The 24,582-nt window shown below is 46.0% G+C and overlaps 1 protein-coding gene across 4 annotated transcripts in view; it reads left to right on the top strand.

The window, feature by feature from the left end:
• The window catches only part of LOC126518533 (uncharacterized), a 177,032-nt gene that overhangs the window by 104,363 nt on the left and 48,087 nt on the right, over window positions 1-24,582 (top strand). For 3 of the 4 annotated variants that reach the window (XM_055065012.2, XM_055065011.2, XM_055065010.2), the window contains exon 6: window positions 9,018-9,483. The exons of the other annotated variant lie outside the window; for it this stretch is intronic. In XM_055065012.2, the coding sequence (XP_054920987.1) occupies window positions 9,018-9,483 (466 nt within the window). The remainder of the gene's footprint in view (window positions 1-9,017; window positions 9,484-24,582) is intronic. 4 annotated transcript variants of the gene reach the window in all.

The following is a 24,582-nucleotide window of genomic DNA, read 5'->3' as shown; positions in this document are numbered from 1 at the left end:
TAAGTCAAGTGTAACGCCTTTGATGCCATAATAGGGCAATTTTTCTAACAATCTTTGGTGATCAATCCTATCAAACGCTTTTGTAAAATCTACGAATACGCCTAGTGTGAGCTTTCTTGCTTCAATGTTGCCTATTATTACCTCTTTCTGACCTAGAAGTGCTGTCTCTGTCGATACACCTGACCTGAAACCGTATTGTGCCGCCGTAATTGCAGAATGCATGTCCAAAAATTTTGAAAGTCCAGTGAAAATAATTTTTTCAAGAGCTTTTGAAAATATTGGCAATGCCGATATTGGTCTGTAATTACTCATTTCGTTTTTGTCGCCACTTTTGTAAAGTACCGCGACCTTGGCCTTTTTCATACGCTGAGGGAACAAACCTGTGCTTAAAACAAGATTATATATATGGATCAAACAAGGTACTAATAAATCGATGACAAAAATAACCGGTTCCATTTTTATGCCGTCAATGTCTTCGCTTTTACTTTTTTTAAGTTTCATAAGAACATTAGTTACCTCAGATTGTTCTGTGTGGCAAATAAATATCGAGGGTGTTATTGGCGTGGGTAAATAACGTAACGCATTCCCATCGTCAGAAAATAGCGCTAGCCTTTTCTCCTTCCCCACAAGAACCACTTCTCCTTCCCATCGTGCGTACTGTCCGATAAAGAGCTTAAGTGGTCATTAAATTTATTGGCCAACGCTTTTCCCTTGAATACGTTTGTCAATTTTAATTTCGTTGACGCGGGGCGCTTGTTTACGTGAAAATATAATTGTGTTTAGGGTTTTCCACATTTGTTTGGTGTCTATGACGCCGTCGAAGATAGTAAAGTAATGATTACGTTTGGCTTGCCTTAATATTTTGGCAAGATTGTTTCTGTAAGTCTTAAGCATTTTTAGTGCATCTAAATCGTGATTTTTCAAGAACTCCTGGTACAGCCCGTTTTTTGTACGTATCATTATTAAGTGACTTATTCTTATCCAAGCTTTAAGTGCACGTTTTGGCTTCGTTATTTCTTTGTAAGGGAAACGTCGTTTATAGAGAGAGGAAAAAATTTCAATGAAACGCTCATATGCGTTATCAGCCGAAGAGCACGCGAGCACCTCGTTCCAGCCAGTCGTGACGAGTTCATCTCGGAACTGAGCCAGTGCAACGGTGCTGATGTCCTGATATATTATTTTCGCAGTGATGTCTTTTGCCGTATGAGATGTGCCAGTGACTAAATAAATGGGCAAATGGTCGCTATGGGTCACATTATTGGTACCAGAAAATAGGTCATCAAGTGATAGGTTGGTAATGAAAAGGTCTATAAGTGTTCCGCTGTTTGCAGTAATACGTGTAGGTGTGGTTATTATATTAGACAAAACATGAGAATCGAGGATTGCCGATAATTCACTTTGCTTAGTAGATTTAACCAACATATCGATGTTTAAGTCACCTCCAAAAATTAAAGTGTATTGATTTGCATTAACATACGAAAAAAACAGCATCTAGACACTTGAAAAACTCGCTCAAATTACCATCAGGTGGTCTATACGCCACAGCAAACAGAAATTTGTCGCATTTTAAACAAATTATTTCAATGTCAGCTGTGGACCATTACAAATCATCTAGATAGTCGCAGCTAATACGCAAGTTTACAAACATGCAAACACGGCCACCCCTTTTCGATTTCCTATTCAAATAAACAGCCCTGTATTCGTCTAAATGTATAGTGTCATGATCATTGTACCATATCTCAGTTAGCATTATAACTGAGAAAGAAAACCCAAATTCGCGTAAAAACATACAAAAGTCGTCATATTTTCGACGTGCTGACTGCATATTCAAATGCATAAAAGTTAAAGGCTATTTACATCTTTCCACAATATCGGGCATCAGAGTGGTCGGACTGATACGGCATACACTTATTGTGGATTTGTATGGGTCAGCATATAAGTACATACAGTTTGATTTACACGCAATATTATGTAAACATGACACTGCAATAAAGACCTGTATTTATAACTAGCGTACTGCGAAGTTGGGAACAGACAAACGAAGGATATGGCTTTGACAACAAGTTTCATCAGCAGTGACAGAAAATGAAACCATGATTTATCCTGACACATGTCACGATACAAGCAGACATACAAATAATCCAGACAAAAGAAAACGGGCCAACTAAAGGATAGTACTTCGAAAGTTACAACATAGAAGATAAAGAAATAAAAAAGTAGACAGGAACTTCTGCGCAGAGATCAATGCAAAGTCTTACTAACGTTTAGGGACATGAGCCATGTAGCACACCAGTTTTGAATATGAAAGAGGTCCTCCTGAAGAGTAGAGACGTCTGCGACGGTATTGATAGGGCGGTATAAGACACAATCATCAGCGAAAAGACGTATTGCAGAGGTTACAGTGAATGGCAGGTCATTAATGTAGATTAAAAATAGGAGTGGCCCAAGAACAGTGCCCTGAGGTACACCAGAAAGAACGGAGGAAACTGAAGATGTAAGGTTGTTAGCATATACAAACTGTTTTCGGTTAGTTAATAAACACTGGATCCAGTTAAGAACAAGTGGGTGGATGTTTACGCGTGATCATTTTAGTAAAAGGCGAGAATGTGCAACCTTATCGAAAGCCTTTTCGAAATCTAAGAACAGGGCGTCAATTGGAGTGCTAGAGTCGAGGTTTAAATTAATATGAATAAATAAAGCTAACTGCGTTTCGCCTAAGTGATCTTTCCTGAAGCCATGTTGATCAGGGCGAAATAACTTCACTGAAATTAGGAAGTCAGCAACATGAGAGTAAATGACACGTTCCATGAATTTGGAGCATACGCTGGTGAGTAAAATGGAGCGGTAGTTACTTGGGGAAGACCGATCACCTTTCTTGAAGACTGAAATGACCTTCCCTGTTTCCCAGTCTCTTGGAACAGCGCCTGTGCCAAGTGATTGCTGAAAGATGATGCAGAGGATCGAACTACAGACATACTTCGTATTTTTTAACACTTTGGCATTAATACCGTTGGTCCCACAGGATAATGAGCACTTAAGGCCATCTATTACCTTAACGATGCCTTCCGGCCTAACATTAATACCTTCCATTAGTGCAAAATCGAAAAATGGCAGATCTGGTAGTTCATTGGCAGGTTCTTTTGTAAACATTGAACAAAGTGCAAGGTTCAAGGCATCAGGAAGATTTAAGTCAGAAATGGGTGAGCCAGAATTATCACATAGAGAAATAGAGCTATTAGTTTCGGGTTTTATCGTTTTCCAAAAACGTCGCGGGTTAGAGTGCAACATGTTTGGGACGGTAGTAGAAAAGAAATAACGTTTTGTGTGTGCTATTAATGAGTTATTCTTTAGTAGCTTTGTTATATTTTTCCCAGGCAGAAGAACCTGAGCATTTGGCTACACGAAATCGTTTTTTTTCCTATTGTTTAAGCGCTTTAAAGTAGTGTTGAACCAGGGGGAACGCACTGTTTCATTTATCGTGATAGTTGGAATGTAAAGACCGATTAAACGCAGCATTTCTGTTTTGAAAAGTGCCCAGTTACTCTCGGTCGACCACTGCTGATACGCAAGGGCAAGTTGCTCATGAAAGGTAGAAAGTTCACGATGAATGTTTGAATGATCGGCTTTATCATATAGTGTTAGTACTTTCTTTGGTATTTTACTTTTGAGTATATTGCAAGGAAACGTGGCCTGGATGACGGTGTGAACGATAAGACCACTGACGTACGTAAGAGGAGGCATCTTATCGGGGTGTGACGCTAAGGCGAGATCGAGGATATTTGATGAGTGATGAGTTATTCGCGTAGGTTTAGTAACCAGCTGTGATAGACCGAGCAGCAAGAAAATGTTTATAAATTCGCTAGCCATGTTTGTTTGTGTTAGACATGACGCAACGTTACTCCACTCTATATTTGGAAAGCTGAAGTCCCCGAGTAACAATATGGGGGTGTTAGGATAAGCCGTTGTTATTTCAAACAACGCATCGTGAAAAAACGAAAGAAAGGAGCTATCACTGCTGGGTGGACGATAGCAACAGCCGATGAGCGTGCACGGTGAAGTGGCGTGGCAGCACGTCCAAATCATTTCTAGCGGCGTTCTTATATTTACAAAAGAGCACTTAAGTTGGCGATGAGTAACAATAGCCACGCCACCACCACGGTTTCCATCGCACCTGTCTTTGCGAAAAATATCAAACTCTGATAGATCAGGAAGAATTTCGCAATCAAGTATTGTGGAATTTAACCATGTTTCCGTTAGTACTACAATGTTACTGGACGACGAGGAGATCTTCCATATTCCTCAGCCGTTCTTCATACTCAATTTTACTGCGAGCTTCCCTCACTTCAAAACTAGACCCAGCCCATATGACCCTGCACAGCTTCATTTGTAGTGTCCCTGTGAGCGCCTAATGCGAGGTGACCCACTGACTTTTGTATCCCGTCGTGTTTAAAACCACAACTGCTCACTTCCCTGTTTACTTCGACAACCTCGACGCCTTTCTCTCGGCTCATTTTCCCTATTGCCTCATTAGGAGCCATTACGGCTCTTTGTACGTGACTGTCACGTACAGGCACTTCAGGCACCCTGCACACCACGATCTGCACCTGAGGGGATAGCTCGCGCAAGTCGTCCACCCCCTTCGCCAAGCGCTCGGCTAGTCGTGGCCCTTTCCTGTTTAGGACGTCATTTAGCCCACCTGCCATTATGACAAGGTTGCGCACGTGGGCATTTTCCGCGGGCGTTTCTTTTGCTCCCTCCATGACAGAACCCAGTGTCTGCCCTGGAAATGCCCCTACCGCCACTCTTTTGTCGCCTTTCACCCTCTCCACAATTGCTTTTGAGCACCCAGCCAGGTTTGAGTCGCCGGCGATAATCACCCTTTCACTCTCTCCTACCTCGCCCTGCTTCCCTTTGTCCGTTTCCGCGTGATTCGGACTCGACAAGGGGCATTGTCCCCTGCGCTCCTGCTTTTTCCGCGTGGCGGCCTCAAGGTAGGTGCCACTCTTTCCAGCTAACCCTTCATCACGCTGCATGGATTCCACGTATTTCGGTGACACTCCCTCACCTGTCGCATCGGGGGTCTGTGTTCCATTGTCACGCACATTCTCGTTCACAATGACGGCCCTGTTCAGCTTTTTCTCGGCTGCTTCAAGGCTCTCCAACTACCTTCCGTGCATCACGCTCCCTGTTTAGCTCATTTTCGAGCTCTTGCACCTGTTTGAGAAGCTCTTCCAGGAAAGCCTCCATTTTCTGCAGCCTAGTATCGACATCACATTGTGTTTTGGTTGATTCGGTGCCCTCTCCATTCTCGTGCGTCTCCTCATCTGCCTTGAGGGACCCCCCGCGCGCTGCTTGCTTTCCCGTCTTTGTCGCCATGTATTGCACGGCTTTTTGTAACTACTACAATACTATAATAACGCTACTACTGATGCAAATACTACAATACTATATCAATGCAGAGCGCGTGCCTTTTAGCAAAGACCGATACGCACAGGATCTAAATCTTCAAAATGTCGCAAAGCAACTCTCAACACTGTTTCAAAAACAATCAATGCCGCGGAGACCGAAGGTATGCCACGCTCTCGCACGCGCCCAACCACGCGGCCACGCTCTCACTTTCCTACCAAAACACGCACAGTAAAACCACTAATAGCTATTAGTCTTGCCACTTCCAAGCTACCATTTAAAGACTACAAACACTCAGCGTCCCACCCGGCTGCACGTGTTGGAGCACGTGGCACGAAAGGACGCTCTAACCATCCTCCTAAACAAATGTACACGAAGCACATCCGCACCCCGAAATACGAGAGACAAAAAAGGAAAAGAAAAAGAAAACCACCCAATTACTTTTGAAACACAAAAAATCAGCAAATAAAAAACAAAAGCAAGCTCAAGCATTTCGTCACGGTCACGGAGCCCCGAAAAGCACGTCCATTCGCCACAAAATCGAACACCGTGTGCAGATGCAGATGCGCTTATGACGGCGCCCCTAGCGGGAGATATTGAGACTAACTCGGGCATCCTTTGAGTGCTTCTACTACGCTTATTTTATTACCAGCGGCTCGCGGTCTATTTTTTCGCCCTCTGTAGCCATTTCTTGAACTTGAGAGTGTGCAGGGCCTGGTTTTAGTGCCACGTGCGTAAATGCTTTGAGTGCGTAGAGCTCTTACGCGTGAGAACGCAAAGGGTTTCCGTGAGTCTCACGGACGTATGTGCGACTCATTATTCTCCGTCGGCTGCTGCTTACGACGCGGCCATGCGGGCGCCGTACCTTGAGAGCTATCTGTGACGTGGCCAAAGTGCGCACCCGCGCGGGCCTCATCGTCAAAGCGATCTGCGATGTTTGCAAAGTGCGCGTAGTGCCGGTAGCGTCGTATGCGCTGTGATTTCGACAATTCGTTCGCGTTGAAGCGAGAGGTGCACGAAGGTCAATCGCTTCCTGCTGCTGCCAAGATTCCTCACTCTACCGTTTTGACAGCGAGTTGTCGCGGTCATCGAGCGATATGTGTTCATGATTACCGGTGCGCGCATGACACCATGCCTTTTCATTTAGCTAGTAAACAAATATTTACAAGTCTATAAGGCTGATAAAACTACTATCTTTACTTCGTATAGCTATCTACTAGTTGAGAAGGACAATGATTTTTGTTTTCGCATCAGTACAGTGTAACGATACGAAGGGGCGTGCGAGAAAGCTGTCATTTGGACAGCTTGAGAAAGCCGCAGGCCCCCGCATTGGCGATTACAGCAATCACAAACGCAATCAGCTTATTACTTTTGACAGATTACACAGGAAAATCATGCAAATAACAAGTTATCTACAAGAATGCGAAATTACACAATCTTACAGGAATACATAACATATAAGCCTATATTCCTACAGACAAATGCAATCTGCTGCATAGACTGAATTCTAAATAAAGCCCAAGGTGCACATTATTATTCAAACATTTTTATGCTAGATGAAAAAGCAAGAACGAACAAAGCAAAGATACTGCTCTTGTCCAAAACAGGCCGGAGACTAAAAAACTATTTTGTTTTTGCTCAAAAAAGAATCAGTTAAGAAAGAGCAAAGAGATTCGTCTAGCTTAAAGTGGAAATAACTACGAATAGCTTTAAAGGTAGTGTTTCCCGGTTGAAGCGCTTCGCTGTGCAATGCACTTAGTAATCTTGGTAAGTTAATACGAAGCGTTTGTTGTCCATATGCTGTTCTTACTGTTAGTAGTTTCCAGCATTCCTGTCTGCGTTACATATATAGTGCTATTGTTTCCTAACTTGGCAAGTTCTTTAAAAAACTCGATCCCGTGTTTAACTCCTGATGATAAGCTCTACACAGTCGATAATCGCACATTGTTGCGATTGGCGTCGCTCTTTCTTTTACAAAAAAAAAAATTGAAGTGTATGAAAGTCACCAGGGACATTTTAAATTACACACGGCAACTTTTTTTGCAAAATATGAACGCAGTGCAGATTTTCTTGAGTGGTAGTAGCCCAAACTAAATGACAATAGTTAAGCCGAGATTGAAAGGTGTTAAAAATCATCATCAGAACTTTTTAAGTCAGTATATGGCGATTACGATAAACTATAACAATTACCTGTGACATTTTTACTGCTAAACAATCAACATGTGGATCGCAGAATAAGTTTTCTTGTAAGATGACACCCAATGTTTTAAAGCTGGGTACAATAGCGATGAGCGAAGATAGGCTATCGCAATCAATGCTTCGCCTATCGGAGGAAAGTGCGACTTTTTCTTGATACGTAGGCAATACCGTGGGCGTAAACTTGTGTGTAAGTTGGGGTGGATATGTGTAGATAAAGTGCGAGCAACTTTCTTTGCAAGGAAGTGGTGCTACTCCCTACGCCTCTTTTCAGCGAGTGGTACTCACTCTTGTCAAAGTACCGAGCTTGAAGTCCATTCCCTGGAGATTAGCGATATAACGCTGGTGGAAGAGTGCACTTTTTTTTATCCTCGAGGAAAGCCGTGAATTGCGAATGGTGGCTGGAAACACAGGCAGTCCTTATGTTGCAGAAATCGGTGGAGTTCGTCACACAGATTCGTTACATTCCGTAATATGACAGTCACTATTTTTGCAGCCAATCACTGCACACGCCTTCCCTATGCTGTTCCACATTTTGCAGCATGAATGGAGCACCCTGTGTTAGCGAACACCTCGTCGCATTTCGGACAGGTCATCACACAGTAGCAGGGCAGAAGCGGTAAGGGTTTCGCATTCGTGCGCATTCGCTGAGACAACACGCGGCGTGCCGCCGAAAGTGCCATCTCGTTCGTCTAGGGCAAACTGCTCGGCGAAAAGGGTCACTATTGCGCTGGTAACTAGAATCGAGAATCTAGCAACCAACCTGCCCGTATTAAAGCATTAGCTACCAAAGAGTAATTTTGAAAAGGGGCACAACCTGCGTGCGGGCACATTAGTTTAACCAAAGACAAAGCGCACCCCTTAAAGAAGGGTTAAAAGCGACTGGATAACGTAGCATTCTAGGATGTAGACTGGTAATAAGCGCCTCGTACGTGTTATACCTGCGCATTTAAGTATGCACAAGTTGTTTATCACAGCCCACATACTTGAAGAGGTCGCCAAACTACCCACAAGCATGTATGTACTGTACATGCCGATTTCCGCATTCGCTCGCTTAATGAAACCTTCTAGTTCGCCGCGGAAACGTGCGCCTGAGAAATTCGAGTTTGGTTGAAAAACAGCATTGCCGCTGTCCTTTCATTGGGCATCAGAAAGGTGAAGGCCTGCATGAGGTGCAAATTAGTCTGAAGCCACTTAACACGGTCTTTTCTATGTGCGTCTGCGAAGCCGCATCCGTATCTCTAACTTCGCGACTTGTTTCGTATGCAGCATCATTGAGGATACGAGAGCTCAACATCTTCGTTATTGCTCATTGCGGTTACTTTATCAAGGCTCGCCTCACCGTATTACCAGCTCTTTAAATTCCTTTTAGACGATGAACTAAATGCCCCTCTGAATTCTCCTTGCACCACCAGAGTACGGGAGGCCTCACGCAACGAATCTACGTCCCGTAGTCCTGAGTCATCTGAGAAACTGTCGGACAGCCAACCACTGCCCACTAGCACGGAAAAAAGGGCAAACCGATCGCCTTCACCGCCAACGCTTCCCTACAGCCAGCGCCTGGCCACTAGCATGGAAAAAATGGCAGATCGATCGCCTTCACCGGCAACACTTCCTGACAGCCGGTGCCTGCCCACTAGCACGGAAAAAATGGCAAACCGATGGCATTCACCGGCAACGCTGTCTGACAGCTGGCACATGTCCACTAGCATGGTGGTGAACATGACAAACCGGTCGCCTCCACTGGCAACGCTGTCTGATGGCTGGCGCATGTTCACTAGCATGGTGAACTTGGCAAGCGCGCTGACGCCACTTTCTCCCGCTGGCAACAGAAAGTCGTCGCATTACGCATCGCAGTTGGCCAGCGCCCTGAAAACACACGTGAGTGCGTTTAACTGACTTGTCTATAATGTACAGTGTATCAAAAGGGCCCTGCAAGACCGTTTTGTCAAATCTGAAAGCGCAGTGTACTCAGTACGATGCAGTTAAGTGATTATATTCTCGCGCTTATATATATATATATATATATATATATATATATATATATAACTGCCGTTATATATATATAACTAATAACTAACTATATTTATATAACTATATATATAACTAATAACTGCTGCTTCGTAACTAATTTGAAGGTAGGAGCCTCGTTGGCCACATGCCGCAGGGCGCTGCCTCGAGAGGCTAAAAGAACGGCACAGTTCCTTCACACAGTTCACCGGCCTCACATGCGTGACCACTTTAACAACGTGGTGTTCGTACCTCAACAAAGTCGGGGAGAGTCACAAGAGGTATCAAAATGTAGGCCTCAAATAGACAAGAAGCGAGAATTAGTTGCAAAGTCGGTAAAAGAAATTTACGAGCGTTATTAGCCCCAACGTATTCGAAAAGTACGCACGTTGTACTATATCCCTGTGAAGGGTGCGGTGGAAATGGATTGCGGTACTTTCCAAGTTCCGGTGAATTTAGATAGCGAAATGTTGGGGCAAAGCCACCATGCAGCACACTTTTCGAAATGGAACGAGTTCGTTTGGATTAAGCAGAAGAGCTCACGCGAGGCAATCGCGTCTGGAAAGCGGCTTCCGCGCTGTCCACAAGAAGCGATAGTTAGTCGCGGAGTCGCTAAAATGGGCGTAAGTAGCGCCAATATAGTAGAACGTTAACCACATTGCTCCATAGATTGCACGACCTCTGCGATCAGCCCGGAGGTAAAAAAAAAAAAAACCTTGGTCAAAAAGAAAAGGGTCAATGAAGTATCGATGCTAAAGAAGACAACGTCATCGTGCGTGAAGTATACGAAAAAGATACGAATTCAGTGAAATATGAATAAAGAGACAGAATAGAGACATATACAACATTTAATATTTTAACCACCATGTACGTCAACCTTGTCTTTTGTTCGCGTCGACGTTTCGTTGAACCTGTCGTCTGTTGCTATTGATGACACGACCGCGAAGAACGGTCTAACTCGAATTGTACATGCGTTACTAACGTAAATGTGAATAATGCCCACTGTTCACCATAAAAACGCGTAATCCCGCAAAAGAGAAATAAATAAGGTATATCGCACAGGCATACGCCTGTGACATCCAGGCGTCTACCAAACAAGGAACCACATCAAATGGACTCGCGCAGGAAAGAAGCGCAGGAAGGACAATGCGAAGTACAAGTAAATAAGCGAAAGTGTAAAATAATGATTTCTAGTAGCGTTTTTTTATTTACTTCTGGAAGAATTACAGAGGAATATATATTTGTGGAACAATCAGTTATTTTTGATCCCTCGTTTACTCCTTAGCAAGTTAAGTGCCAAAACCGACTCGCATTGTCATTTGGGAAGTTGCATTACTATGCCTGGCTGTCAGTTCCGTACAGCCGCGCAGAGCACACAACGCTGCGGTTCTAGACGTACTCCGCCCACCACGGAATGTTAGAAAAACACCCACATAAGCATAGCAGAGAAGAGGGCACGTCAGGCGGTTAGACTGATAACGGTAGAAGGGCCACTCAAAACATGCAGACTCCTTCTCCATTGCCGGTGGCGTTTCCGCTACTTCCTTTTCAAATAAATAGGTTTCCATTTCCCGCAGGGGCGTCTGCGCAAGCAGGCGTTTGGTGTGTTGCGACACCACGTACCCGAGCACACGAGGGTTGGACCCTCCCGCGTGTAGCCGTGCGCGGCTTAGCCGTGTCTGGGGAAAAGGGGATCCTGGGGGTTGAGCCGATGCTGGGTGTCTGGACCTTTAAGGCCCCCCGGCGGAGGCAACACACCCCTTTGGCCTCGGCTTCACATAGACGGCACCCCCGGACTGACCCACCCGGGGGAAATCGGTAGTTGCCTTTTCCTATCTTTCTCTCTCTTAAACCTTCGTCTTTCTCTCTCATTTTCCACCTTTCCTGTCTTCTTCTCACTTCATTTACTTCCAATTCTCCAGGCAGCGAGGGTTAACCTGGTGTAGTTCATCCAACCTTGGATCTATTATATTGGGTTATAGTAGCTATGTACAGCTGGCGTCTGCGTTTCCTTCGGGTCTCGCAGCGTCCCCTTGTTGGGCTCGGTGGTGGGTGGCTGGCATAGCTGCCGAAATGTAATAAGTTATTAATGGCTTTAAGCACCTTTCCCCGACTTCCTGATCGCCCTCTTTCGAAAAGAGGGCGCACCGAAGAAACTTTTCAATTCTCTGTCCAACGCAAGGAATCCTTCCCACGCTACCACGTCATGCATAGTCAGTGCCCTGATAAAACAGTAAGAACCCTTTCACCATTCACCGTTGCGAAAGTTCTCACCGATGTTCTTGGTCCTGGATACAAGATTACTAAAATGGCTAGCGGCGACCTACTGCTTGAAGTACGTGACCAGCTCCAACGTGAAAAGATATCAAATATTCTTGCTTTTGGTGATGTCGAAGTCACAGTGACGCCACATCGATCTATGAACACATCCAGAGGTGTGGTATCAGACAGCGATCTTTTGAACCTGAGTGAAGAAGAACTACTCGAAGGATGGAAGGAACAAGAAGCTGTCAAAGTACAAAGAATAACGATCAAGCGCGACAACAAAGAAATTCCTACCAAACATCTCGTTCTCACGTTTGCTACAAGTGTTCTGCCAGAATCTCTCGATACAGGATACACAAAAACACGAGTAAGGCCATACATTCCAAATCCACGTAGATGTTTCAAATGTCAAAGATTTGGCCATGGCTCACAAAGCTGCCGAGGCCGTCTCACTTGCGCAAAATGTGGTCAAGAGCACGCTTCCGACAACTGCACTGGCGCACTCCACTGTGTGAACTGCGACGGTGATCACGCCACATATTCCCGATCATGTCCGACGTGGAAAAAAGAAAAGGATATTATTACACTGAAAGTTAAAGAGAACATATCGTTTCAAGAAGCGCGGAAACGTGTTTCATTCATTCATACCGCAGGCTATGTTGGTGCGGCGCGTGAGGGGGCAACGCTGCAGCAGACTCCGGCATCAGCCCGGCCCACAAAGAGTGTGGCCGAGGTTGTGCCACCAGCCCCCTCGGCGATAGCAGCCAACGCTGCCTCGCCGTCACAGAAAGAGGGCCCATCGACCTCAGGGTTGGTAGGCACGAAGGTCTCATCTGCCCAGGTGAAGCCTTCACGACAAACGCGCCGCTCACAAGAGCGGACGTCCAGTGCCTCTCAAGAGGCAATGGACACTACTTCAAGCCAGACGGCGCAGCAAGCGCCCAAGGACCGCCGCCAGTCTCAGGACGGCGGCAAGAAAGACAAACTCCGCATTACAGGGCCTTCCCAGGCCCTGTAATCTAAATCAAGTTTTCCTCTCTTAACACACAGCACACACACACACTATTAGCTATGGAGACACAAATATTACAATGGAACGTCAGGGGTCTCCTACATAACCTCGATGATGTCAAGGAGCTCTTGCGTAAATATAATCCAAAGGTGCTGTGTGTACAAGAGACCCATTTGAATCTTACACAGACAGGATTTCTACCCCAATTTAACATTTTTCGCAAGGACCGTGACGATGCTTTTGCTTCGTCCGGTGGTGTCGCGATTATAGTTGATAAGCGTGTAGCATGCCAGGCCTTGGAACTCCGAACGCCTCTTGAGGCAGTTGCGGTTCGAGCCTTACTGTTAGGCAAACTCATTACAATCGCTTCTGTGTATATACCACCCCATTATCGACTCCAAAGAACAGAATTTCTTAGTCTAATCGATGAGCTGCCTGAGCCCTACGTACTCGTTGGGGATTTCAACGCGCACCATACTCTCTGGGGAGACTCTCGATGCGATGCCAAAGGCCGCTTAATAGAAAATTTCCTTGTTTCTTCAAGTGCATGCATATTAAATAAAAAGGAGCCGACATTCTATAGCACAACAAATGGCACGTACTCTGCGATAGATTTAGCTATCTGCTCGGCTACACTTGTACCTTGCCTAGAATGGGAGGTAGTCGAAAACCCATATGGGAGTGATCATTTTCCCATCTGCCTCAAAGCTTTAGAACAAAATGAATTCCTGCCACACCCCCCTCAATGGAAAGTTGCATCCGCAGATTGGAAAAAATTTGAGGAAATCACCCAGATGCAGCGAAACACTTTTAAAGATTTTAGTGTGAACAATGCTATTGCTTATTTTACCGCTTTTATAATTGACGCTGCAATAGAGTGCATTCCACAAACGAAGGGGACTGCAAAAAAGAGGCGCGTGCCGTGGTGGAATGAGCAATGCAAGAATGCGCGTAAGGAGCAAAACAAAGCCTGGCGTTTACTACGTCAATCTCCAACGGCAGAAAACCTCATCAACTTTAAGCACGTGAAATCCAAAGGCAGACGAACGCGTCGTATCGCTAAAAGAGAAAGCTGGGAAAAATACGTCACAAGCATAAATTCCTATACACAAGAAGGAAAAGTCTGGAACAGGCTAAGAAAATTAACTACTCGACAAACCTACAACATGCCTTTGGTTGATGATGAAGGCCACAGCCTTCAAGACCAGGCGAACGCTCTGGGAGGACACTTCGAGCGAGTTTCTAGCTCTGCGAACTACTCGCAGTCATTGCAGCAACATAAACAGATAGCTGAAAGTAGGGCACTGAACCGTAAAGCTAGCGGAAGTGAACCGTACAATCATCCATTTAGCATTGCTGAGTTCAAAGCTTCCTTGAACGGCTGCACGAAATCGGCGCCAGGAGCCGACAGTCATGTACATAATGATAAAACATCTTCACCCTGACGCGCAGATGGCTCTGTTGTCTATTTTCAACACTATCTGGGAAACAGGAGACATTCCATTGGCATGGAAAGAGGCGATAGTAGTCCCTGTTTTGAAACAAGGTAAAGATCCGTCCTGTGTGGCAAGCTACCGGCCCATAGCACTCACAAGTTGTCTATGTAAGCTTTTTGAGAAAATGATAAATCGCAGGCTCTTGCACTTCCTTGAATCAAACAAGCTCCTTGACCCATATCAGTGTGGTTTTAGGGAAGGCCGATCGACGACAGACCACCTCGTTCGCATTGAAGCATATATTCGGGACGCTTTCATACACAAACAGTTCTTTCTTTCTGTATTCTTAGACATGGAAAAGGCTTACGACACCACGTGGCGGTATGGAATTCTACGTGACTTATCAGAGTTGGGCATCCGCGGAAAAATGCTTAATGTAATCGAAAGCTATTTATCTAATCGCACATTCCGTGTCAGAATTGGTAATGTCCTCTCGAGACCATTTCTACAGGAAACTGGGGTACCGCAGGGTGGCGTGCTTAGCTGCACACTTTTTATCATAAAAATGAATTCCTTGCGCTCATCAATACCGCGTAGTATATTTTATTCAGTATATGTTGATGACGTTCAGATTGTATTTAAGTCATGTAATCTCGCTATCTGCGAGCGACAAGTACAGCTTTGTTTAAACAAGGTGTCTAAGTGGGCTGATGAAAATGGCTTTACGCTCAATGTCAGCAAGAGTACCTGTCTTCTTTTCACTCAAAAAAGAGGTCTCATAGCAAATCCTGAAGTCGAACTTCAGGGACGGCACATACCTGTGAGCACAGAACACAAATTTCTAGGCGTTATTTTAGACACGAAATTAACCTTTATTTCACACCTGAAGCACCTCAGAAACAAATGCCTAAAAACCATGAACATTCTTAAAATTTTGTCACACACAACGTGGGGTAGTGATAAGAAATGCATCCTGAACCTTTACAAGAGCCTCATTCGAACACGCTTAGATTATGGGGCAATAGTTTATCATTCGGCTAGCCCTAGTGCACTGAAGATGCTGGATCCTGTCCATCACCAAGGTATCCGCCTGGCGACCGGTGCCTTCAGGACAAGTCCTGTGGAGAGTCTTTACGTTGAAGGTAATGAGTGGTCGCTTCATCTTCAGAGGTCGTACTCAAGTTTTATGTATTTTCTGAAGGTAAATGCAAACCGTGAGCATCCCTCTTACGCAAGCGTAAACAACATGACATCTGCAACTTTATTTAATAATCGACCGGCAGTTAGAGAACCCTTCTCACTGCGTGTACGGAAACTCAGTCAAGAAATGGATGTTCCACTTTTTGAAAATCCTCTTATGGCTCCTGTCATGCTATGTCCGCCGTGGCAATGGCAGCTCATTGAGTGCGATACTTCGTTCGTTGAAATAACAAAGAACGCTCCCCAGGTACACATTGAAATGCACTTTCTTGAACTTCAGTCGAAGTACTCTTGCCAGGAATTTTACACAGATGCCTCAAAGTCGCATGCCGGCGTTTCGTATGCAGCCATCGGTCCATCATTTTCAGACTCCAACGTCCTGCACCCAGAAACAAGCATATTCACTGCTGAGGCATATGCAGTACTGACAGCTGTTAAACATATCAAGAAAATGAAATTGCAAAAGGCTATTATATTCACAGACTCCCTTAGTGTCGTAAAATCTCTAATGTCACTCCAGAAACGCAACAGTCCTGTACTCAATGAGTTATATTCGCTCCTGTGCACAGCATATACATCTAATCAGCACGTCATAATATGTTGGGTACCTGGGCACAGAGACATTAAGGGCAACATGCTTGCAGATGAAATTTCCACATCCATTGCAAGGAAAGCTGGCAGCTGTTCCGTAGGTATCCCTGCCTCAGACTTAAAGCCATTTCTGCGCAAAAAACTTCGAAGGCATTGGCAACACAAGTGGGACACAGAAACCTCGAATAAACTCCATTTGATCGAGCCACAATTACGAAATTTCCCACCGATAACAAAAATACGGCGAATCGAGGTCCTTTTCTGCCGCCTTCGGATAGGTCATACGCATGGCACGCACTCTTATCTCTTGACCGGTAGCAAACCTCCCATATGCTGTAGATGTGGCAAGACACTAACCGTCCTCCATGTCTTGCTGGAGTGTAGAGAAATGGAAACTGAAAGGAAAAAAACACTTCCCTCTAGCCTACCGACAAAACATTCCTTTTCATCCTGCAATGTTGCTTGGTGCTGACCCATTTTTTCACAGAAAGTCAGTTTTTAACTTTCTGGAAGATGTTAATTCATTGCAAGTTATAGGCCGAAGAGATTCGTAGCACAGCATCTTACCAGACGCTGCTGCTGCGATAGTAGCAATTTGTAGAGCACGTGCCTACAGGCCCTTGCACCTAAGGGCCTCTTGAGGCAATAGTGCTATTGGCATTAACATATTTTATTCCATCCCTCCATGAGAACATATCTTTTAAATTCATAGTACACCTTAAAAGTCACTGTGACAATTTTAATAGATATATATTAATTTTACTATTGTTTTGAGGCCCCTATACAGCCAGGTTCCATTATTATAGCCAACCACGACGCCATCGATCATTACTTGCATCACTGACTCCATTAAAACATTGCCTGGCGCTCTTTGGCCATGAGTGGCCCTTGCGCCATAAAACCCCACATATCATCATCATTTAGGTTTCTATTCAAAAATAGTTTCACAAGCAACGGTTAAATTTGTTAATTTTTGTTTTTCCTTCCTGTTTAGGTGTTGCCTCGGCTCTCTCCTTTAGTAGGTCGCTTACTTTCTCAACTCCTTGCGACTCTTGTTTCCAGTTCACAATTTTGCATGAAAAGTGCTGTACAATTAGGGAAAAACCAGACGAGGTAACGGGGAACATTTATATTGCTTATGAGTTTAACGGTTATTGCATGGTTCGATCATGGACGCTGTTTCGCATGATCTTATTTTCTACGTTATCTAACCTATATCTCGCATAAATGGTTCCAAGGATATGTCAGCACCACGACGAGCCGTCACTCGAGGAAATAATGAAGGAAATGTTGAACGCAACTGGCATAAGACAGTTTTAGAATAGCGTTTGTCGCCCTACGCTAAACGTAATCACATTTGCGGGAAGTTACAGTGCGCGTCCTTTCAACACTTTCAGTTTACCGTACGGGAACACAAACGTAAAGATCTTACAAAACAGGGCGCCGTCTGGTGCCTCTTTCCAAACTTATCCAAGCCAAGACAATCCATTACTAATCATCCTGTTGTTGCTATACCGATGCGTCTCGCTGCGTACGGGCGCCTGGATCGCTGAACCATCTCAGAAATTGGACGCGCTATGCGCTCATACCTAACGTTTCAGGTTAGCTTAGAGAAAGGGAAAGTTCATTTCATTAATTATTGGCGGCCAACGCGAGTCACAGCGCAGCCATCACGAGAATTCACGCGGAAGCGGGAGCCAAGGGTGCCGCCATGTTCGACAATGCTATTTCTTAACGCACGTAAACATTCCAACGTTAAACTAGCCAAAAAACTTACGTTATCATAGCACACGTAAACCGCAGAAACCCAATAACGTTCAGAGCATGCGCAGTGATGACAACGCTATTTATGTACGTACGTAATGCGTGTACATTTGGTTGCAAACGCTAAACTAAAACTGCCTGTCTCCGGCCGCAACTCGTTCCACGAGCATACGGACCAGCTGACTACGAACTGAATCCCTTTCCTGGTCACTGCATCACTCTAAACAAAGAAGGTTGGACTAAAGAAACAGCGATGCACGTGTCTTTTGCAATAGATGGTGACAACTGAACGCATCACGAGTTAATCGCGCGGGCACCGAATGAATGAGAAAACTGAGATTTACACCCCAGGAGATGCCGATAACTGCCGCCATCCAAAAGGAGTGAAAAAGGCAGCAAAATATTGACCGCCAAATAGCTGTGCAGACTCAACATTGATTAGGCAGCGCTTTAGGAATCTGTATGAGGAGTGGTGGTGCGGGTAGGGGGGGAGGGGTATGCTGCTTAGTTTGGGGAGGGGGGGGGGGCTGGCGCCCTCTGGGTTCGTGCCTCTGTACAACCCATATCAGACTGCACTGCCACATTTGTTTTATCTCGGCCTCGCAAAGCCAACTGGCCTATCTATCTGTGGTTAAGTTCTAACCCTGATAAGATATCTGATTTTAAGCAGAAAATGCATTTGCGGACGTTAGCTCTGACACCATTACTGCTTTCCAGATTCCATACAGCATCTCGTATTTACTGTGACCCCAACTTACTGTTTCATTTTTGCTACATTCCATTTCCCCTTTTTTTTCTGATTTTCTTAATGGGTGTTTGAGTAAGTTTTTGTTTCATTGATGTATGCGCTCCGGTATTTAAATTTCTTGGCAATGGGTATGACTTGCTGTTGAATTGATGCCACATAACTACTCGTATTTTCATTAAAGATCATAATTCCCAATTTCTCTGTGCTAAATTAAAGCCAAGATTTGTCATTGCGTTCCCACAGATATTCGGTGGTTTTTGTAATTCTCTCGCTTGGTCTGCTAGTAGCACTACGTTGTCCGCCTCCATGAGCCCAGGGACCTTCTTTTGCACGCTTTGCCCATTTCGAATGCAAGATAAACCAAACCCAAATTAACTGTTTTCTAGTCGTCTATCTATGCTAACATAAAGTGCGAATAAGAGTGGAGACAGAGAATTTCCTTGCTTCACTCCACGGTGAATTTCCACCATTTCATTGCACTTCCTGACTTTCTATGTAATTTGTAGTTGGTTGTCCCCTTTCTTCCCCCAGCAGCTCCACAAAATCGCCATCGCTCTTCGTGCTTGAGAATGTATTATTACGATATTATCGGTAGACACCCGAGAGACGAGCCGCCGCGAGAACGACCACGAAGTGGGTCTGTGCCCTTGGCGCGAGAAAAATGTCGGCCTGGTGCTCTGGCTCCAGTCCAGTGTAAATAGCTTGTAAATAGCCTCTTCCGTCCGTATCTTTCTACACGTAACATTCTGGTGGAGGTGCGGGGTATGCCACCCGCCATGAACCCACTGTTGCTGATGCCCCTGCTCCGAACCTTCGCTACAGCCGCTCGCCCTCACCTCGACGCCATCAGTCTCGTTCGCCCCAACCCCGGACCCAGCCGGAAAACTAGGCACTGCAGCTTCTGGAGGTGAAGCTGCGTTGTCGACCCTGCCCTCAAATCCTCTGCTCACGTTACCAACGAACCAAAACCTTCTTGACGTTGACGGCTATCCTATCACCGCACTCATCGATTCAGGTGCACATCTTTCTATTATGAGTGCTGCCTTCCGACAACGACTCAAAAAGCTCCTCACCCCAGAGTCGGCACGCGTCCTCCGCGTTGCGGATGGCGGTACTGTGCCTATTGTCGGCATGTGTACGGCACGAGTCAGCATTGCCGGCCGCCACACCCCTGTCCTCTTCACCGTGATTGCTCATTGCCCCCACGACCTAATTCTCGGCCTCGACTTTCTCTCCGCGCATCCTGCCCTTATTGACTGCTCTGCCAGTACCCTTCGCCTTGAGTTGCCGATTCTCACAGAACCTTCTGACGCATCCCAGTGCCGCCTACGCCCCACCGGCTTTATTCGCCTGCCGCCAACATCAATAGCCTATATTGAACTCTTGTCTTCCCCACCAGTCCCTGATGGCGAGTACCTCGTTACTCCTCTGCCCGCTTTCCACTACAGTATGACATTACCATGTCTCACAGTATACTCACTATTACTGCAAACCGCACTCGCATACCTTTCTTTAACTTTGGATTGGCAAAACAAATTCTACCGCAAGGTATTTGCCATGCCAACGTTGATTGTCTCGGCGACCATCACGTGGCAGCGTTATCAACCGATGCTTCTTGCGAGCTTAGCAGGACCATCGCGCCAGCCTCGGCCGCCGATCCCAAGATCCCAAAATGGTTGCGACGGACCTGTCTTCAGCGCAGGCTGAAGACCTTTACCAAGTATTACCGTCCTAGGCCGATCGCCCTTACGATCGTCCTTTAGTACGATCGCCCTTTAGGTCAGACGCTCGCGGTCAAGCATCGGATTCTTACTGGCGATGCTACTCCTCTTCAACGATGACCGTATCGAGTTTCTGCGCCGGAACGCCGAGTAATTCAAAGCGAAGTCAACAAAATGCTACACAAAAACATCATTGAGCCTTCTTCGAGTACCTGGGCGTCACCTGTAGTGTTGGTTAAGAAGAAGGATGGCACGTGGTGCTTCTGTTTAGACTACCGCCATCTGAACATCACTAAGAAGGACGTCTACCCGCTCCCACGTATAGACGACGCCTTTGACTGCGTCCACGGTTCCAGCCATTTCTCTTCTATCGATCTTCGTTCTGGATACTGGCAGATTGCTCTTGACGATATGGACAGAGAAAAAACAGCGTTCATCACACCTGATGGCCTATACCAATTTAAGGTAATGCCGATTGGATTATGCAACGCCCCTGCCACCTTTGAGCGTATGATGGACTCCTTCCTCCGCGGTTTCAAATGGTCCACATGTCTCTGCTACGTCGACGACGTCATCGTCTTCTCGCCCACGTTCGACACTCACCTCGAGCGCCTAACAGCTATACTTGATATATTTCGAAAGGCGAAGCTGCAACTTAACTCGTCGAAATGTCGTTTCGGCCACCGCCAAATTACTGTTCTGGGCCACCTCGTTGATGCTTCCGGAGTACAGCCTGATCCCGACAAAACTCGCGCTGTCCGTGACTCTCCGATTCCGAAGACAGCCGTAGACGTTCGAAGTTTTGTCGGGCTATGCTCGTACTTTTGTCGTTTTGTTCAAGATTTTGCGGCAATTGCTAGACCCCTCACTAATGTTTTGAAGAAAGGCGTACGATTCTCGTGGGGCACTGCAGAAACCGCCGCCTTCTCTCGTCTCGTCACTCTTCTCTCCTCAGTACCCATTCTCCTCACCACCACTTCGACCCTGATGCCCCTACAGAATTGCGTACAGATGCCAGCGGTCATGGCGTAGGTGCCGTCTTAGCCCAGCGTCAGCGTGGCCAGGATCGCGTTATTGCTTATGCAAGCCGCCTCCTCACACCATCGGAGCGCAACTATTCTATTACGGAACGAGAATGCCTTGCTGTAGTCGGGGCGGTTGCGAAGTTCCGTCCTTATCTCTACGATCGCCCTTTTTCCGTAGTCACTGACGATCATGCTCTCTGCTGGCTCTCATCCCTAAAAGATCCTACAGGCCGGCTTGGTCGATGGGCTTTCAGGCTACAAGAATTTTCATATTCCGTGGTCTACAAGTCTGGCCGCCTGCACCAAGACGCTGACAGCTTGTCGCGTTACCCTGTTGACGACTCTGGCTCCTCCAATATCACCAGTGCTGCTTGCGTATTCTCTGTATCACAGCTGCTTCATTTCGCCGACGACCAACGTCGTGACGCCAACACCAGAGGACTCATCGACCGCTTTGAACACTCTCCGGCCGACGCCACTTTACGCCTCTTCGTCCTCCGCGACGGTACTCTGTACCGTCGTAACCTTCATCCGGACGGCTCTGAGTTCCAACTTGTAATACCTAAACACCTCCGCTCAACCGTTCTAGAAAAGCTCCACGACGCACCAATGGCAGGACACCTCGGCGTAACTGGAACCTATGACCGTGTACGTCACCGTTTTTTCTGGCCGGGCCTTGCCCGTTCCCTACGACGTTACGTCGCCGCTTGTGAACTTTGCCAACGACGCAAGAAGCCTTCCCAGCTCCCCGCTGGTTACCTGCAGCCGCTCGACATCCCTACCGAGCCCTTCCATCGTGTTGGCTTAGGCCTTCTCGGCCCATTTCCGGAATCTACATCACGAAACAAGTTGGTTGCGGTCGCGGCTGACTACGCGACCCGCTTCGTCGTAACCCGCACTCTTCCGACCAGTTGCGCAACTGACCTTGCGGACTTCCTTCTACATGATATCATTTTGATGCATGGTGCTCCGCGTCAATTGCTAATAGACCGTGGCTGTACGTTTTTGGCGAAAGTCATTGACGACATCATGCGGGCCTGTTTCATTCAGCATAAATTTACTACCTCCTACCACCCTCAAACGAACGGCCTCACTGAGCGTTTGAACAGCACCCTTACAGACATGCTGTCCAAATACGTTTCAGACGACCACTGTGACTGGGACCTGGCTCTACCCTACATTACCTTTGCATACAATTCTTCCCGTCTCGAAACTGCCGGCTTTTCCCCGTTTTACCTCTTGTATGGCCGCGAACCGACGCTACTACTAGACACCGTCCACCACAGCTTCAACTAGCGCTTATGCTCGTGATGCAATCGCCCGTGCTAACCATGCTCGTCAACTTGCGAGCGTTCGTCTGCAAGTCTCTCAAGACAAACAGACACGACGCTACGACCTCCGTCACCGTGATGTCCATTTTGCGCCCGGCACCCTCGTGCTGCTTTGGTCACCATCGCGTAAAGTTGGCCTTTTTGAGAAACTGCTTTCCTGTTATACCGGCCCATATCGCGTGCTCCGCCAAGTGACCGATGTCACCTATGAAATTGTTCTAGCCACGCCCACTACGTGCTCTGGTGTGCCAACCAGTGACATTGTCCACGTCACCCGACTCAAGCCCTGCAACGCTCCACGTGCCTTGGATATTTAAAAGCACCGTGACGGCGCTTTTGCCGCCGGGGAGTAGTATTACGATATTATCGGTAGATACCCGAGAGACGAGCCGCCACGAGAACGACGACGAAGTGGGTCTGTGCCCTTGGCGCGAGAAAAATGTCGGCCTGGTGCTCTGGCTCCAGTCAATTGTAAATAGCTTGTAAATAGCCTCTTCCGTCTGTATCTTTCTACACGTAACAGTATCATAACAACATACGTTTTAGTAGGCTCCCTTAATATCCAGAAATGCTATCCCTATAGGTACTTTCTGAGATATTGGAATTTGTGCTCTGAGTTAGTACACACATGTTATCCTCGATGTACCTGCCTGGCCTGAACCCATTCTGTAGTTCCCCCAGAATATGGTTTTCCCCAAACACTTCGACAGTTCTAATTTTATGGCTTGCATTGGCATTCTGCAAATAACCGGTATTGCTGTAACTGGCTTGTAAATGTTTCTTATTCTTATCTCTTTTGTCTTTGTTGTAGATGAGATTCATGTTCCTTTCACGCCATCCAACCATATTTTCATTTTAATCACTTGTTTTATGGCACTAGTGAGCAGTGCCTTGCTATTTGGGCCGAGGTTTTTGATTAGCTGTATAGGGATTTCATTGTGCTCTGCGGCGGTGTTATTAGGAACATATTCTTCTGCCTTTTACAGTAAAAATCTTCTATGCTAAATTGTGATCTCTCAGGCTCCTCTATTGTTGCTGAATCAGTTTCGGTGTGAATTGCGCTTTTGTGCCGATGTTAGACCTAATAAAGTTGGATTGGTTAAAGAAATTGGCTATAGAACACCTCAGGCACATATCTTTTACACCATGTCTAGGAAACACCAGACTTCAACATCTTGAAGAAAACAACTTAATGCCAAACACCATGTTTGGCTTCCGGCAAAATCTCCAACACAAGATATACTCCAACTTTTAAAACACCAAGTATTAACCAACGTTACAAAAACAGGAAAACACATTGTCATGGCCGTCGACGTAAAATGGGCCTTTGGCAACGAAAGTCATCAGAGCATACTGGATTGGCTGCCAGAGACAAACTGCGTCAAAAAAGCACCAGTGCGTCCAGATCTTCCTCAGTCGGCGAATAGTAGTAATCAGAGAGGACGTATCCTAAATCCTCCACCCACTTAGCATAGGAACACAGAGCTGTAATCTCGCCTACACTTTTCAACATAGCCATGATTCGTTTAGCCAAGAAACTCAAAGGAATTCCAGACATCCGACACTCTTCCTATGCGGATGGCATAACAATATGGACAACCAAGGCTAAGCTGGCCGAAAAGGGAGCCTACAAGGAGCAGCTAACTAATAGAATAATAAACGACACAGAGGACTTCAGTGCTCAGTGGAAAACACGGAACTCATTCGATTCTCAAAAAGTAAAAAACGAGGGACGGACCCGAGCCTTTGACTTGAGGTGAAGATATACGGAGGTATCATTACAAAGGAAACCCCCGTGCGAGTCTTAGGAATGTGGCTACGATTCAATCAACGATGTCTTCACACACTAAATATGGTTAAAAGAACACATGATAGTC

The sequence above is a fragment of the Dermacentor andersoni genome, chromosome 1, assembly GCF_023375885.2.
Source record: "Dermacentor andersoni chromosome 1, qqDerAnde1_hic_scaffold, whole genome shotgun sequence".
Lineage (NCBI taxonomy): Eukaryota > Metazoa > Arthropoda > Arachnida > Ixodida > Ixodidae > Dermacentor > Dermacentor andersoni.
This window is presented reverse-complemented; position numbering and strand designations above follow the sequence as displayed.